Source organism: Hippocampus bargibanti, linkage group LG08 (assembly GCF_051943395.1).
Source record: "Hippocampus bargibanti isolate YZ-2025 linkage group LG08, ASM5194339v1, whole genome shotgun sequence".
Classification (NCBI taxonomy): Eukaryota; Metazoa; Chordata; class Actinopteri; order Syngnathiformes; family Syngnathidae; genus Hippocampus; species Hippocampus bargibanti.
The window spans coordinates 21,062,842-21,080,263 of NC_142741.1; the positions used below are offsets into that span (position 1 = coordinate 21,062,842).

At 39.7% G+C, this 17,422-nt stretch overlaps 1 protein-coding gene across 4 annotated transcripts in view; it reads left to right on the forward strand.

Annotated features, from left to right (window-relative positions):
• The window catches only part of igf2bp2a (insulin-like growth factor 2 mRNA binding protein 2a), a 58,890-nt gene that overhangs the window by 31,136 nt on the left and 10,332 nt on the right, over positions 1-17,422 (forward strand). For 2 of the 4 annotated variants that reach the window (XM_089003447.1, XM_089003450.1), the window contains 13 exons: positions 2,461-2,509; positions 3,901-3,952; positions 4,416-4,479; positions 4,794-5,087; positions 6,279-6,413; positions 8,313-8,435; positions 9,088-9,223; positions 10,548-10,685; positions 13,527-13,595; positions 16,470-16,586; positions 16,674-16,748; positions 17,010-17,141; positions 17,253-17,366. In XM_089003447.1, coding sequence (XP_088859573.1) covers positions 2,461-2,509; positions 3,901-3,952; positions 4,416-4,479; positions 4,794-5,087; positions 6,279-6,413; positions 8,313-8,435; positions 9,088-9,223; positions 10,548-10,685; positions 13,527-13,595; positions 16,470-16,586; positions 16,674-16,748; positions 17,010-17,141; positions 17,253-17,366 — 1,498 coding nt within the window. The remainder of the gene's footprint in view (positions 1-2,460; positions 2,510-3,900; positions 3,953-4,415; positions 4,480-4,793; positions 5,088-6,278; positions 6,414-8,312; positions 8,436-9,087; positions 9,224-10,547; positions 10,686-13,526; positions 13,596-16,469; positions 16,587-16,673; positions 16,749-17,009; positions 17,142-17,252; positions 17,367-17,422) is intronic. The other 2 variants (XM_089003448.1, XM_089003449.1) reach the window with 2 other exon arrangements.

A 17,422-nucleotide genomic window follows, 5' to 3' on the forward strand; every position in this document is an offset into this window, starting at 1 on the left:
AATGGAAATGGCTCCGCTACACGGGAGCTGGTCACGTAACAAACTAACGTGACCAAGTCGACCAATGGCGCGACCGATGGCATGTATCGATATAAACATAGCAAAATGGCCGGCGGGAGATGAAAAAGAGCACCGTAGTAACCGGATTATTGTAAAAACCACAAATCGTACTAAACGGAACAAATTATACATAAGAAGACTAGAAATGTGCACAGGAAGTGAAAATAGTGTCGTAATAAGCAGTATTATCAATATAAACGATATCGATATAACGAGACTTTACTGTATGTAGAGTACAGTATATATACACACATACACACACACACGTACAAGATAATCATTATTTCAGTATACTGCACATACTCGTTTTGTGACATCTGTTATTTTTGGCGTATTTGAATGATACCTGTTGCTTTCTGTTTGGAAGTACCTCATAGTATAATAGCCCTCATTTCAACATTGCAACAGCCCCTCATAGTGAGTCTCTTTTTAGTGTTCATGTGGGGTGACATTTGATCCAGCGAATATGAAGTAGCAGCACCAAGAGCAGCACACAATCAAAGATCACTGGTGTCCATTAGCACAATCAACAGGGAAGACCTCACTCAAAATCGTTGTGAGATCCAAGGAGAGAGACACTGCTGAGCAGTTGCCACCCCCCCGCCCCCCTCTTGACATTTTGGTTGAGTTGTTGCAATGAGACAAAATGCTGACAACACATGCATGGAGTGACGGTACGCAAGTCGTCCACTGACTCCAATGCAAAATCAATTTCAAGCCTAGTTTAATAGTTGCATGACACACATGTCAAACACATTAAACTAATTTGTTTGCAGTATTGAATGAATGAGGTGAAGAGTGGAATGTCCGAAATCTGCGATTCTCACACTCTCTCCTCCTCCTCAGCCTCCTGGTTTTCCGTTTGTTTTTTTCCGTTTTTTCCTGGAAGAGCACAATCAGAAAAAGTTATTCATTCACGTTCCGCTGCCTGCCTGTGAAAATCTCTGACCTGCGCTCTTTTCCGGGAAAGATGCAAAATCCTCTATGGTGGAATGCGCGCCAGCACAACGCAGACACTAATTTCTCCCACTTTCACCTTTCCTCCCGCTCTACCCATCACTTCAGCTTCTGGAATGTCTGCTAATTGTCCTCCAAAGTGCTCTTAAGGACTTTGGGGTTGTGCACGAGTGTGTGCTTTTCCCTGCCACCATATAAATGTCTGCTTATTTTTTAAATCGCAACTCCCATGTTGACTGCACTACCAATTGTGTTGTTTCTCACATTTTGTGGTCAGCGGGCTCCTTTGTGTGAGCTATTAATGTGGAATTGCAGTGATAAAACAGCACGGTGTGGAAATCTAACACTAAAAGCTGGTAAATGCGTGTATGTGGCTACTGTCAAGCAATCTTGCCTTTCAATCTTTCATAATGTACACTTTTATAATGTACACATCTATCTATCTATCTATCTATCTATCTATCTATCTATCTATCTATCTATCTATCTATCTATCTATCTATCTATCTATCTATCTATCTATCTATCTATCTGTCTATCTCTCTCTCTCTCTCTCTCTCTCTCTCTATCTATCTATCTATCTATCTATCTATCTATCTATCTATCTATCTATCTATCTATCTATCTATCTATCTATCTATCTATCTATCTATCTATCTATCTATCTATCTATCTATCTATCTATCTATCTATCTATGTAGTATATAGTAGCGACATCACTTTATATTTGCCATTCTTTTAACTGTTTTAACAGTTAAAAAAAACAATGTCTAATAAACTAGTATTATTGATTAATTATTCTTTTGCCTTGATCACCCCAACGTTTTCCACTGAAGGAAATCATTACTGAAATCATCATGTCATTGTTTTAAATCTGTCCCCATCATAAAACTTCGATTTCCTGTTCGATAGTAACATTTGATCATTTAAAACAATTGAGGTATATCACGAAGAAATTAACTCGTATTAAAATGAAATTAAAGTATTACAATATATAAACGCATAGATGCATTTTTAGGACAAGGGCATGCTGGACATGATTCCACTATATATTCAAGATGGTCACTAAGGCCTGCAGTGAGGCTGCTGGACAGTGATGATGTCAGCGAGACGTAACCATGGCAACATAGACATACATACGAGTTGTATCAAAACAGGAGCAACTGTCCGTGAAAAGACATCATCTCCCCTGCAAAGAAAAACAACCAGGAGGTGATACTTAGCATGGTTAATCCTTTCTTCATCTCATGGAAATATTGTATTGTATTGAACTGTGAAACGTTCAAATACTTTATGCAGCCACTAATACAATGAGAGGGCTGGGGCGGGACATATAATTAGGATGTGCGAAATGAGACAATGGATATAAAAGATATGAGTATTCCTGTGTGCATGGCTACCTTCCTCCTTCATTAAAATTCACTGTGTCTCCCCTCTCCGCAGGAGTCGGAAGATTCAGGTCCGGAACATTCCCCCTCATCTACAGTGGGAGGTGAGTTGTGTGTGTGTACGTGTGTGTGTGTACGTTTTGTGTGTGACCCAACAGCATAGTCATTCAGTTTGAAACCATTAAGTTTGAAGTTTTGCTTCATTTCGGCTGTTGACTCACTTGTTTGCATGTCCTTTAAAGGACAACCGACGTCTACGGACAAGTTGTGTCCATAATTTGTAAAATGGCTTCAAATGACTTCTACTGGGGGTATTTTAATAAGATTCCATATTTTACGTTTTAAGACTCGCGCTGAATATTCAGGAACTCTTGTTTTTGAGTTGGTGACGAGTCCTCACGTGACGTCAGAAAAGGACCGCCTCCTGACCGAAAAAAGATGCATTGTAGCGTCTTTCCATCACGTCAATGTATTTTGCTTTACTGTTTTTTAAACTGTGTGTTACATCCAAAAGCCACCAGCAGAGGGAGTCCAAGCTCCATGGAACGAATGTATCAGCCTGTGGAAGCGGGCTGATTCATTCCTCACAGCTCGGTGGCCATTTTATTGCCTCTTTTTGGGTGAGACATTCCCCCCCGCCCGTTTGCCTCAAAATGACATGGAATAAATTCTTTAATCGATTGCAAACATGTATGCTTTCCTCTTCAGAACTATTTGAATCATATTCATAACTGGATGTGTAACAAGAAAGCATATTCTGAAGCCATTGTTTTGATTCTCCAGCAATGCAAGACGTCTTGGCGTGACGTCACGAACTGGGGGCGGGACTTTCTGAAAATGCCCAATTCGCAGCACAATTTTTTGCAGATTTTGGACACTTTAAGTCATTTTTATTGGTGTTTTGCATTTGAATAAAATTATCATACTGCGTGTTTTGGGTATTTTAGATGCTATAAAACGTTTTTCTGATGTCAGTTAAAAAACAAAAAAGTGACGTTGGTTGGCCTTTAAGCTTCTACAGTGGAGTCTGTTTTTTTTACTAATGTAGGCTTGAACAGCAAATTGAAATATGTTGCAGAACATTACTGTATATTCCGGTGTATTAGGCACACCTAAAAGCCTTCATTTTCTTCAAAAGATGACTGCGCTTTACACCTTATATGTGAAGAAATATTGAGCCACAAAAGGTCTCGCAACTACTGTCAGCAGCCACTGACTCCATTTCCCCCTGTAGAAGATGTAGTGTGCGGTCCATGCGGTGATATGTAAAACATAACCCGAAGCTCTTCTGTAGCGCCTTATAGTCCGGTGTGCCTTATATATGGAAAGAGTTTGAAAATACACCATTCTTTGGGGGTGCACCTTATACTCCGGTGCGCCTTATGCACTGGAAAATACGGTGCTCTTTTACTCTAAGACTAAGTCCATGCGCTTGTGTGTCCTATTTGTCTCTGCGTCCTCACTCACCTAACTGACTACATCATCTTTCCATCAGGATTTTGACGGTCTGCTAGCTCGATATGGTACTGTAGAAAACGTGGAACAAGGTAGACCACCCTTCTTTGTCTTATTTCAACATATTGATCATATGGATCTACAGTATTTTAATGCTAGCAATAATTTTCCATTTGAAGTTCATACTGACGGCAATATTTTGCATGTTTGTTGATGTGGCTGTCAGTGGACTGCCGTCACAAATTGATGGGCGATTGGCAACAAAGCATTTAGGAAATTGAGCTGTCAGAACAAGAGCGCTGATCCGGGAGATTGTTGTCGTTACATAATGATGATCACGTCTCATGATACACTTTACAGTCACAGACAAGCATAGATACAATAATAAATAAAATACAATTACAAATAGAATACAATAAATAACATACAACTATCAATGGAAACAAGAGATAGAGCTTCACAAAAAATGCAATTTTAAATAGGTGGGTTTTAAGACGGGATTTGAAGGTGGGAAAAGAACAAATTGACCTTTAATGTATGCCTCTTCTCTTACAGTCAACACTGACACGGAAACAGCTGTGGTGAATGTTACATACGCAACCAAGGAGGAAGCTAAAGAGTGAGTACAATGAATGAGAGGCGTACTTTGATTTTATAAAATCTTCCATAATGAGAATAACTGCCATATGTCTTTTTAACATCTGAACGGATATGTTTAAATTTGTGTGTGTGTGCGTGTGTGTGTGTGTGTGTGTGTGTGTGGTGTACGTCATGCGACCAATGCAGCACATCGTAAAAAGCTAAAAAAATCTCAAAACCCAACACAATAAGCCTCAAGGAAAAACAACGGCTCGATTGCTTAGCTGTTGACAGGTTCAATTGAAATGAGTTTTCATTTTGCCAAATATTTGCTGTTGGTCATCGACCCTCCAGAGCCATTGACAAGCTGACAGGACAGCAGTGCGACGACTTCTCCTTGAGGGTGTCGTACATCATGGACTTGGATGCTGCTCCGCCCGTCCAGGATGTCCGAGGTCGACGCGGCGGCCGCTTGTCACGGGACCAGGAGACCACTCAGCCCGGACCTTCGGGAGGCTTTGGTGCACCGCGGCCCCGACAGCAGCAGAACTTTCCTTTGCGCATGCTCGTGCCCACTCAGTTTGTGGGTGCCATCATCGGCAAGGAGGGCCTCACCATCAAGAACGTCACCAAGCAGACGCAGTCAAAGTAAGCGGCTTAGGTAGTTGGTCGGAGATGTCTCACCCTTTGAAACAAATTAGTTCATGACTGTAACTCTGAAAGAGATGGGCAACTACCCATGCTGTGCTCTGATTGATTGGTCACTGTATTTTGTGGAAAAATACATGATCGGAATCTATCGATCAATGCCTTTCATTGGCAGTCACAGAGAGACCTGAAGCCTTTACCGCCGTCCCTTTCTCTTTCCTCAACTATATATACAGTAAAGTCTCGTTATATCGATATCGGATATATCGACAGTCCCGGTTATATCAATACTATTTCTATGCACGCACGGAGAAAATTACATGCAAACAGGGTCGGATATATCGATAGTCCCGGTTATATCGATATTTTTTCGGACTCCCTTGAATATCGATATAACGAGACTTTACTGTATATATATATATATATATATATATATATATATATATATATATATATATATATATATATATATATATATATATATATATATATATATCCGATATAATGTAACCGATGTAATTTTCTCCTTGAGTTCATAGAAATAGTATCGTAATAAGCAGTACTATCGATATAACCGATATCGATATAACGAAACTTTACTGTATATATAAAAATAAACCTCACACATTGTAAATAGCATAGCCACCTTATGTCAAGTCAATACCGTTACATATATCAAATATGCTTTTTATACTGTATTTTTATACTTTGCACAGTTCTTTCTATGAAACTTTTTTGTGCAGTTGTACATTTCAGTCTCCTGACATTTTCTTTTGTGCATAGAATACTTTTCTATTTTATATACTTTTTTAACTTTTGACCCCCCCCCCCCCTCCATTACCCTTTCACTTTTGCTGCTGTAATATATATATATATATATATATATATATATATATATATATATATATATATATATATATATATATATATATATATATATATATATATATATATATATATATATATATATATATATATATATATATATATATATATATATATATATATATATATATATATATATATTTTTTTTTTTTCCCTGCTATTTTAATTTTACTAAGCATTGAATGTGTTTTGGAGGATCCATATTTTTTAACACCCTGTGCTTTTCAAACAAATTGTCAATGATTCATCAGTAAAATACAGTACATGCATGTTCCTGAACTGTCTACACTTTCGTATTACTTCCAGAGTGGACATCCATCGGAAAGAAAATGCGGGCGCAGCTGAGAAGCCAATCACCATCCACTCGTCTCCAGAGGGCTGCTCCTCTGCTTGTCGTATGATCCTAGACATTATGCAGAAGGAAGCCAGCGAGACAAAGACGTGAGTCCACATTCACATTACGTCTCGCAGGGGATTAGCCATAAACGTCAACAGCCTATAATCTTATCCTTTAGCCGGCCAGCACACCTTGTAATCTAAGCGCGCATTCTCCCCGCTTTGGACCACTAACACAGTAAACACGCGACATACCTCACACAGGCTGAAACGTGATCAGGACTTAGCGTTAGAGGAAGACAGAAAACATATCTAATTGGCTTTGACTTTTAACAACACCTTTCTGTGTGTCACATCCGAGCATATACTGTACACTCTCTGCTTATTTACTATTGTGTGCTTTTCAATTCAAATGTAGGAGCGGCAGTCTTTTTCATCAGTCACGCTTTGTTCTTCACTGGGAATAATGAGGTCGTTTATTATTCATTTCAAATTCCTGACATGTTTAGCTTGTTAGGAGCTTGAAAGCAGATGTTTTCAAGAAATCTTCCCCGACGGCTGTCATCAAAATCTAATTTTATGCTTGCTTTGGATTTTCAGTCTAGACTTAGGAGGCACGATTAATCAAAAATAAAATATGCAGTAGAATTTGGGTGAAAATGGAGGGGCAAACATTCAAAGTTATTATGATAATCAAATTAAAAATCTGAATCTAATTGGAAAATTCTGTACAATGTTCCCTTGTTGTCCCATTCCAGAATTTGTTCGGTTTTGTTTTTCTTGCTGGGACTGCCGATAAAGCGCTGGCCAGCCCTCTGGCTATGTTTTGTCACTTCCACGAGGGGGCAGCAATTCCCTATTTTCCATGTTAGTGCTTTGTTCCAGCTTCAGCGCTATAATAATAATAATAATAATAATAATAATAATAATAATAATAATAATAATAATAATAATAATAATAATAATAATCCATTTAATTTCTAAGTGCCTTTCAAAACTCTCAAGGACACTTTACAGTCACGTTTTTTTTTTTGTGCGAGTGAGCAGCGGCATTCGCGCCGGTGTTCACTCTACCCGGAAGTAACACCAATATGTATGTACAGTATTGCATTGTATTTTGGACAGCCACACTCATTTCAAGCTCATATAACTCCGGACACATATAATTTAGGACATACCTCTTTTTTTCTGATGAAAGAAGATAGTCTAAGATTTCTAACGCTGTATTGAATGTTGATGTAGTCCTTAAACTCAGTACTGCAATTTGATTGGCAATGACAAAAACCCTGGCACTGGAGTGGACACTTTTTTGCACGTCTGGTAGTGAATGCATGTATTGCAGTTTATTCATACTATTTTCAGTGTTTTCTTGTTTCTTTTTCCTCTACTAAACCCAGCTCCTGCCTAAAGATTTGTATTTGTCTTCTTTTCTGTTTAAAAAAAATGGAAGGGAAATCTGCTTCACAAAAACGAAGATCATGAACTTTCGAGCTCTTTGTCCCCAAAATCCCCATTCCCTCTTTGTGGCTGCCTTCAGAAAATATGCTCCGAGCCTGCTGCTCTGCAGGCTCGACTAAGAGTCAACTAAGAGCCAAATTCACAAAGGGATTGCATAGCTTTTTTTGTGGCACGAGCCAATAAAACCGAAACAAAGAGATTTCACGTCATTCTTAAAGCACCTGGAGAAGGTCAAAATGCGTCACTAACGATATCTATCAAAAATGCGTGTTATTTGCACGTGCGTAAATGAGGTACGTGGCAGAGAAAGCGGCCACCTGTATGCAAATAAGCTTTATTGATAAGCAAGGCCTAATTCATTAATACCAGCGTGCAAGGAACATTTACAGAAATCTCAAGTAAAACTTGCGCTACTCAGTGGAAGCCCCCTTTAGCGAGGAGTCATATTTTTCTGAAAACTTGCTGAAGAACCCATCCTTAGTACTGAATAAACAAAACAAACACACGAAATGCTCCATACATGTGTGTGTCTAATTCCTTGTGAAGGCCGGAGGAGATTCCTCTAAAGCTGCTGGCCCACAATAGCCTGGTAGGCCGCCTCATTGGGAAGGAGGGCCGCAACCTGAAGAAGATCGAGGAGGAGACAGGGACCAAGATAACCATCTCCTCGTAAGCCGCCTCCCTTCCTCTCTTCATTTAAGCTTGCTTTTCTAGAAGAACCCAGTATGTCTAGACTCCAAGGCAAATATCCAAACTCTATTCTCCAAGTATAATCTCAAAACTACAGTCTGTCTCTTACACCTTACTATGTACTTGATCTCAGATAACCAATCATCACATACATTTCATTCAATATTTAAATTATCACATGAAATTATGAATAATGTTGTGTATCCTCTAATTGCACATCATGCTTCAGACTGTATGAACATGTACGAATGAAAATAATAATAATAATAATCATACATTTTATTTCAAACGCCTTTCGAAGCTCTCAAGGACACTTTACAGTCACAGACAAGCATAGATAAAATAATAAATAAAACACAATTATAAATAGAAACAAGAGATAAAGCTACACAGAAAATGCAATTTTAAATCGGTGGGTTTTGAGATGGGATAGTGTTGTTTATCAGCACAAGTGTTCATGCCTGCTTTGAATGGTCCATACTTCATTAACTCCTGAGCCAGAGAATCCAGAATCCAATTAAAACCAATTCCACCCTACTATGTCTTCATAGTGGAAAATGTGGCTTATTTTCTTTTGCACATGTCTGTGATATATCTCTGTGTGTGTTTGTGTACGTGTACCATGGTCTAGGTTACAAGATTTAACCATTTACAATCCAGAGAGGACCATTACTGTCAAGGGCATCTTGGAATCACTTTGTAAAGCAGAGGCAGAAATCATGAAAAAACTGAGGGAGGCCTATGAGAACGACGTCGCTGCTATAAATGTAAGTGTGTGCCAACACGTCATTTGTTTCTGTGTGTGTATGTGTGTCTGTGTGTGTGTGTGTGTGTGTTAGCTAGTACAGTATATGAGTGTAAGCTCAGTAATAAGCAGCTGCTGGTAAACAGAAAGAGTCATCCGATCGCTTTACAGTCATCTGACTCTCGGCAGAGCTTCTGACTCACGCCCGATTTCTTCCCGCTGTGCACGTGAGTCGTCCCCGTAACGCAGCTCCTTTGCAGCTTCTATCTCACCCCCACCCGCTCTCCCATGACATCATCAGTCAGTACTGGCTGCAACCTGCCGTTGTCCCAAGAGGATTTGGGTCATAATTGGACACACTGCTAATTTTACTCTTGCGTACTGATAACCTAAATGAGAAAATAACAGAAGTGTTCAGCAAATATATGCAACCAGCTCACTACTACCCAAAGCCGCCTCAGAATGCCGTCACAAGAAATCATATTTAGTTACAATGTCGTCATATAAGACATTATAGATTTTTGAAGTGTTTTTCATTCAAATATTTATTCCCCCAACACTATAGATAGATAGATAGATAGATAGATAGATAGAGATATACATGTACTATATATATATATATATATATATATATATATATATATATATATATATATATATATATACACACAGTATATACAGTGTGTCTCTTAAAATCAATGTTTAAAATTCTTCCTTGTCAGCACTTAACTTTGAGCTCCATCTAGTGCGATATATACGATATTACACCAGAATGTTGTGCTGTTGCCTACTCTAAAATTAATTACGCTGTTAACAAAACTCAATTAAAACGAAGAGAAACGTGTGCCTTCATAACACCCTTTAGTTTTGTGCAACCGTTGTCTCAGGTAGGATCAGTGAGCATGAAAGCAAAATGGAACATCTTACAACAGCTAATATAGTTGAAACAAGCTGCTTTAAAATCATTTGTTTATAATGAGTAGTATATTTGCTGTTACCACGGTAACCCCCAAGGACACATTTTGTCCATTATCTACTGTGTACCACTTGTCGTCAGTAGAGTCTTGAGTGGACTGGAACTATTTAAGATGACGTGCAACACCCTTGACAAGTCAAGGGCAAACGTAGACCAACAACTATTCAAAATCCCAACCACACTTGTGTAAAGACTATCTGCAAAATCTGCATTTCTACCCCCAAACTAAGAACCGTGAGATGAATTTAGTCACCACTCATCCGATATGCCACACATATTTGAGTGGTCCAATATACAATACTCTTCTTAATTTATCTTCCTTTGATATTGTACTAACTCCAAATAATGTGACTGTGTTGCCTTGTCCCAGCAACAGGCCAACCTCATCCCAGGTTTGAACCTCAATGCTCTGGGCATCTTCTCCTCTGGTCTGCCGGTGCTGCCCCAAGTTGCTGGACCTCGTGGCTCAGCACCCCCTGTTGCACAAACAGGATACAACACATTCTTAGTAAGTCCCCCCTGCCCTATATACAATCATAAAAGCTATGAACATTGTGGGAGGCCATATATGGGCTCGCAAGGGCACAACCATCATGCATTTTCATAACAGATAAAAGCTGCGATGAATGACATACGTCTGGCAACCACTTACTCACGGAATTATACCAGAATGATAGACAGCTTTGGCTGTTGTTAAAGCCTTATATCAGGGGTCTCAAACTCAATTTACCCGGGGGCCGCTGGAGGCAGAGTCTGGGTGAGACTGGGCCGCATCATGATTTCCACAAGAAAAGCATAGATAAAACATTCCAATGTTCTCAAAATCTTTATTTTTAACACACAAAAAATGAATTAAATGAATAAAAAATAAATTAACCAGTAATAAATAAATAAATAAAATAATTATAATGATCATAAGGCAGATACAGACGACTGAGAAAACCACAGGAAAACTAATTATTTTAATAAAGTTTCAAATGTCTGTATTAACAGTTCTTGAACCTTTAGCTTTCTTAACATAAATAAAATATTGAACATGAACTGTCCTAAACATGGCTTCTCTTGCCTACTTGTTGAGCTTCACACACAAGTTTCATTCGTATCAATCATGCGGGCCTCACTAACGTTCATCTTTCATATCAAGGCGGGCCACAAAATATTCTTTCGGGGCCGCAGTTGGCCCGCGGGTTTGAGACCACTGCCTAATATAAATCAATATGTATTGTATTGTATCGTTGAGAAGATCAGAAGCAGAAGTGCCTACGAATATGAAGAGTCTTGGCTATCTTGCTGAGCGCACACAAGAAAAATCAGTATGTTGTTCATCAGTTTTGTCCATATGGTTCATATTTGGCAACCAATCTTGTGGGTTGTAATTTTTCCTAAAATGTATTGCAAGGTGCTCCTTATCAAGAATTTTTGGGGCCAGTTCCTCACGCCTGCCACCATTACCAAATTCACATAACCACCAGGACAAAGATGGTCGCTAAACATGGTGATTTTTTTAGCATGCTCTTAAAATGGGGCAGACTCAAATGCTGATTGCTTGTCTAGCGTTCAGTCCAGGGTGCACACTGGCATTAGTCCAGAGCCAGCCCACCCGCCACCTTGTATAAATGCATGGTTTGACTCAGAATCAGAAAATCAGAAAACCTTTAATCGTCCCACAATGGGGACATTTGATCATACTATATACGTAATAATAACAACAATCAAGGGACAGAAATACACTGAACATAACTCATAAGTAGATTGTGTGTGCGTGCATGCAAGCGAGCGTGTGTAAAAGCACTGAATGTTCTGCTTTCTTGAACACATGTGCTGTGATTCATCCTAAAAATAAGTTTCCGGGTATGAAGCCAAATCTGCACAGCCACTGCTAAGCGTTACCAATACAGACATTACTAGTACAGTGGAGATGCTGTAAAAAGTGTACTCACCTCTGTTCAAAAGTCAGTTATTGTGTTCAAAAATGAGACCAAGATAAATCATTTAAAAATGTTCCCACCTGTGACTTGTAACTTCTAACCCAATTCGGGTCCTAACTCATTCACTGCCATTCCCGAATTTATTCGGGAATTGAAAAGCATGATGAGGGGCGCCATTCCCGAATTTGTTCGGGTTTTGTTTTTTTCATCAGAATCAGAATCATCTTTATTGCCAAGTATGTAGAACACACAAGGAATTTGTGTAGAACACGCTGCACTACTTCGGTCAGACCTCTGGCATTGTTTTTCCCTCCCAGAAGGGGGAAGCATTTACCTTTTGTTCAGCCGCCCCCACTTTCAATGCAGATAACTCGGCAACCAAGTAAGCTCAGAATATTTTTTTTTCTGATGAAAGAAGAGAGTCCAAGGTTTCTTATTGAATGTTTATGTACTCCTAAATAAATATCCTGCAATTTGAGTGAAAATTACAAAGACCAGAGTATACACATTTGCATAACGTCTGACAGTGAATGAGTTAAGATTAGATTTATTATAACTAGGAGCACAGTGGCCCCTCACAGGACGTTTTAAAGGACAACCTACGTCACTTTTTTGTTTTTTAACTGACACCAGAAAAATGTTTTATAGCATCTAAAATACCCAAAACACGCAGTACGATATTTTTAGTCAAATGCAAAACACCAATAAAAATGACTTAAAGTGTCCAAAATCTGCAAAAAATTGAGCTGCGAATTGGGCATTTTCAGAAAGTCCCAACCCAGTTCGTGACGTCACGCCAAGACGTCTTGCATTGCTAGTGAATCAAAACAATGGCTTCAGATTCGGAGAAATTGCTTTCTTGTTACATATCCAGTCATGAATATGATTCAAATAGTTCAGAAGAGGAAAGCATACATGTTTGCAATCGATTAAAGAATGTATTTGTGCCATTTTGAGGGAACATTGGCGGAAAATCTCTCACCCAAAAAAAGAGGCACAAAATGGCGACCTCCTATGGCCATCTCCGTTTGCACAGCTCATTTTTTGGTCTTTAAGTCATTTTTATTGGTGTTTTGCATTTGAATAAAAATATACTGTGTGTTTTGGGTATTTTAGATGCTATAAAACGTTTTTCTGATGTCAGTTAAAAAACAAAAAAGTGACGTCGGTTGTCCTTCAATGCTCACCACAGATGAGTCAGTATGCGTGTGAAACAAAGTCTGCACTCATTGCCAGCATCTCGAGCGGAGTAGCATGAGACCGAATGGGCCGGAATGAATCGGTGGGCTTCACAGAGCGTGATTCACTGCGACTTCACGCCTAGAAAAATCCCCCCCCCCGGGTCGGCCTGCATGAGTGTGTCTGGGAATGTGTGCGTACACACACCACCCTGATCCGCCTGCTTGTTACTTCACTTGCAGAGTCACTCTTCACATCTCAGTGGCCTGTACGGGGTTCCTCCAGCAAGTGCCATCCCCCACCAGCACTCAGTATGTCCTCCAAAAAGCTGCACCACACTGACGGTTGTCATGGTGACACCTGGTCACAACACTGGGTAGTTTGCAGTGATCAAAGTGTATCACATCAAGCTGAGATGTGGTCCTAATACCGTCTCCAATAGCCCCCAAACACATTTCATTTATTAACTCCAGACATGTGCAAAAATGTGTCCACTCCAGTGCCAGGGTTTTTGTCATTGCCACTTGAATTCTAGGACCCACAGAATATTGAGTTTTAGGACTACATAAACATTCAATACAGCTTTATAAACATTGGACTCTCTTCTTTCAACAGCAATAATAGTTAATTCCTAAATTATATGGGTCTGTAGTTATATGAGCTTCAAATGAGGGTGGCTGTCCAGAATACAATTCCATACATACATACTGTATTGGTTTATATAGTGCTGTAACAACATTTGAAGCTGGAACAAAGCGCTAACATGGGGAACAGGGAAATCCTTATGGAACATAAAAAACATTGCCAGAGGCCATGGCCAGCGCTTTATCACCACCCATGCATGAAAAAACAAAAGCCATTGGTCTCCCACAATTCTAATTCTGAGTACAGAGGATTCGACAGTTGTTAGTGGTAGCGTGGACGGCAATGTTGAAGTAATACGTACTCATACTGTATTATTTTAACTTATATACCTACAGTAAATGAAAGGCGGAAACGATTGTGAGCAAATGTCACTATGATGGGAAGTTATACAACACAGGAAATCACAACGATGATCACACTGTTGAATTTGCCATTCTAGATTAAATCTGAACCTGACAAGTTTTAAAGGGCAACCGACGTCACTTTTTTGTTTTTAACTGACATCAGAAAAACGTTTTATAGCATCTAAAATACCCAAAACACGCAGTATGATATTTTTATTCAAATGCAAAACACCAATAAAAATGACTTAAAGTGTCCAAAATCTGCAAAAAATTCAGCTGCGAATTGGGCATTTTCAGAAAGTCCCGCCCCCAGTTCGTGACGTCACGCCAAGACGTCTTGCATTGCTGGAAAACCCAAACAATGGCTACATATTCGGAGAATATGCTTTCTTGTTACACATCCAGTTATGAATATGATTCAAATAGTTCTGAAGAGGAAAGCATACATGTTTGCAATCGATTAAAGAAGTCCTTCCGCGTCCCACAAAAATGGCGACCAGCTCCTGTGAGGAATGAATCAGCCCGTTTCCACAGGCTGATAAATTCCTTCCATGGATCTTGTACTCCCTCTTCTGGCGGATTTTGGGTGCAACACAAGGTTTTCAAACAAAACAGTACAGCAAAATACATTGACGTGATGGAAGGACGCTACAATGCGTCTTTTTACGGTCAGGAGGCGGTGCTTTACTGACGTCACGTACGGACTCGTCACCAACTCATAAACAAGACTTCCTGAATGTTCAGCGCGAGTCTTAAAACGTAAAATATAGCTATATGCGGTGGAATCTTATTAAAATACGCCCAGTAGAAGTCATTTGAAGCCATTTTACAAATTATGGACACAGGTTTTCCAGAGACGTCGGTTGTCCTTTAATGTATTGATGTTAGTGGAAGGAGCAGGCGTATGTAATGTTGTGGACCATGAGAGGAATTATTCACAGTTGAAACAGAAACGAGTGTCCTCTTTTGCTGTGTGGCAAAGTGTCACCTTGCGAGAGCGTTTGGAAGGGGAAAAAACCCTTCACTCCTTGAATTGGATTTATGTGAAAAATAGAAATGAAGAGAGCAAAATCCGACATAATCCATCTTTAGCCTGACAGCATCACCAACCGCCACTAGAACACCACAAATATGTCTCGATTGAGAGTTCCAGCCCAGAGTTGAGCTCGGACTCATTAAATACACTCAATAAACCGCAAGTACACAAATTCACGAGGCCAGATGGCAAAGAGCTCAACTCTTAGCCGAGTCTTGTTTGCTAGTCGCTGAATCAAAACATACAAGAGCCTTCCGACCTCTGCTTCATCTGAAGCTTGTTTTTGTACATGTTGGAGTAGACGATCCTTTGCGTTTGGATTTTGAAAACAACATATGGGCCATATTGCGTTGTTGGCCACATGTGCGTGTGGTGTCAGGAGGAAAGTGAGGTGTTCAAATATGAACATTAAATTCTTAATCGTTGTACTAAGTTCATCCTGTGTACTTGATATCTAATTTAAAGCAGATTCTTTACTTACAGACAGTGTATTGTAGGTGTTCAAATACCTGACATGTTTCGGCGCATACTTCCGCCTTCGTCAGAGTGTCACGGATGTTTACACTCAACATCCGTGACACTCTGACAAAGGCGGAAGTATACGCCGAAACATGTCAGGTATTTGAACACCTACAATACACTGTCTGTAAGTAAAGAATCTGCTTTAAATTATTACATTCTTAAAGCACAACCGACGCCTCCGGACAATTTGTGTCCATAATTTGTAAAAATCACTTCAAATGACTTCTACTGAGCGTATTTTACAAAGATTCCAACGCATATAGCTATATTTTAGATTTTAAGACTCGCGCTGAATATTCAGGAAGTCTTTTTTTCGAGTTGATGACGATCCCCTACGTGACGTCACTAGAGGAACGCCCCCTGACCGAGAAAGCGACACACAATGCAATTTGCGGTACTTTGTTTGGTCTGAAAACTTTGTGTTGGTGGCGAAATTAGAAGGAAAACACACACACACACACACACACACACACACACACAGACACACACACACACACACACATATATATATATACACACACACACACACACACACACACACACACACACAATGTATAAATAAACTTAGTTAGTCTTGAACCTTTGTTTTTCAATTATTGCGTGTCTTTGTGTAAATATTTCTTTTTTTCCATTGACAGGCTCCAGAACAGGAGGTTGTCTACCTCTTTATTCCAACTCAGGCAGTGGGAGCTCTCATTGGCAAGAAGGGTCAGCACATCAAGCAGCTCGCCCACTTTGCTGGAGCCTCCATCAAGGTGCGTTACAAAAAAGAAGTCTCACATTGAAATTAAAAAAGTTTAATTGAAACATGCGGTCCAATTCTTCCTCTGATTTGTTTACAGATCGCTCCGGCGGACAGCCCTGATGTCACAGAGAGAATGGTGATAATTACCGGGACGCCAGAGGCTCAATTTAAGGTAAAAAAAACGAAAACAAAAAAAGCATCGTTTTATTATTGAATATGAGAATTGGGCCTGACTCACAAATATTTTCATAGTTTGTGTCAGAAGAGAATATCTTAAGAAAAGTTCATTTTTTGCTCCTGTTCATACGATTTCTTTGGAGGTTTCTGTGAAATGGCTTTCTTCCAACAGAAAAGACATATATTCTCTATAGTTGCACACATTTGAACATGGCTGCAGTCTCTGTGATTTTGTCAAATGTCCTCTGATGTCCAGGCCCAAGGTCGGATATTTGGAAAGCTGAAAGAAGAGAACTTCTTTTCTGGGAAAGAAGAAGTCAAACTGGAGACGCACATTAAGGTTCCTTCGACTGCAGCCGGAAGGGTCATTGGGAAAGGTGGCAAAACGGTGAGTCGACTGTCGCGTTGGCCTCTATTTGTCCGTTTTCTACCCAAATTTGGGGCGCGAGGCGGTCTTTTGCGAAATGAAATGCTGACCGTGTTGCTGTGTGGATTTCAGGTGAATGAGCTTCAGAACCTTACGAGCGCTGAGGTCATCGTACCGCGGGAACAAACTCCAGACGAGAATGACGAAGTATTTGTGAAGATCAGCGGGCATTTCTTCGCCAGTCAGGTATGCCAACTCTTTTTTTTTTCACTGCTCAGTAAGTAAACGTTTACATTTGACAC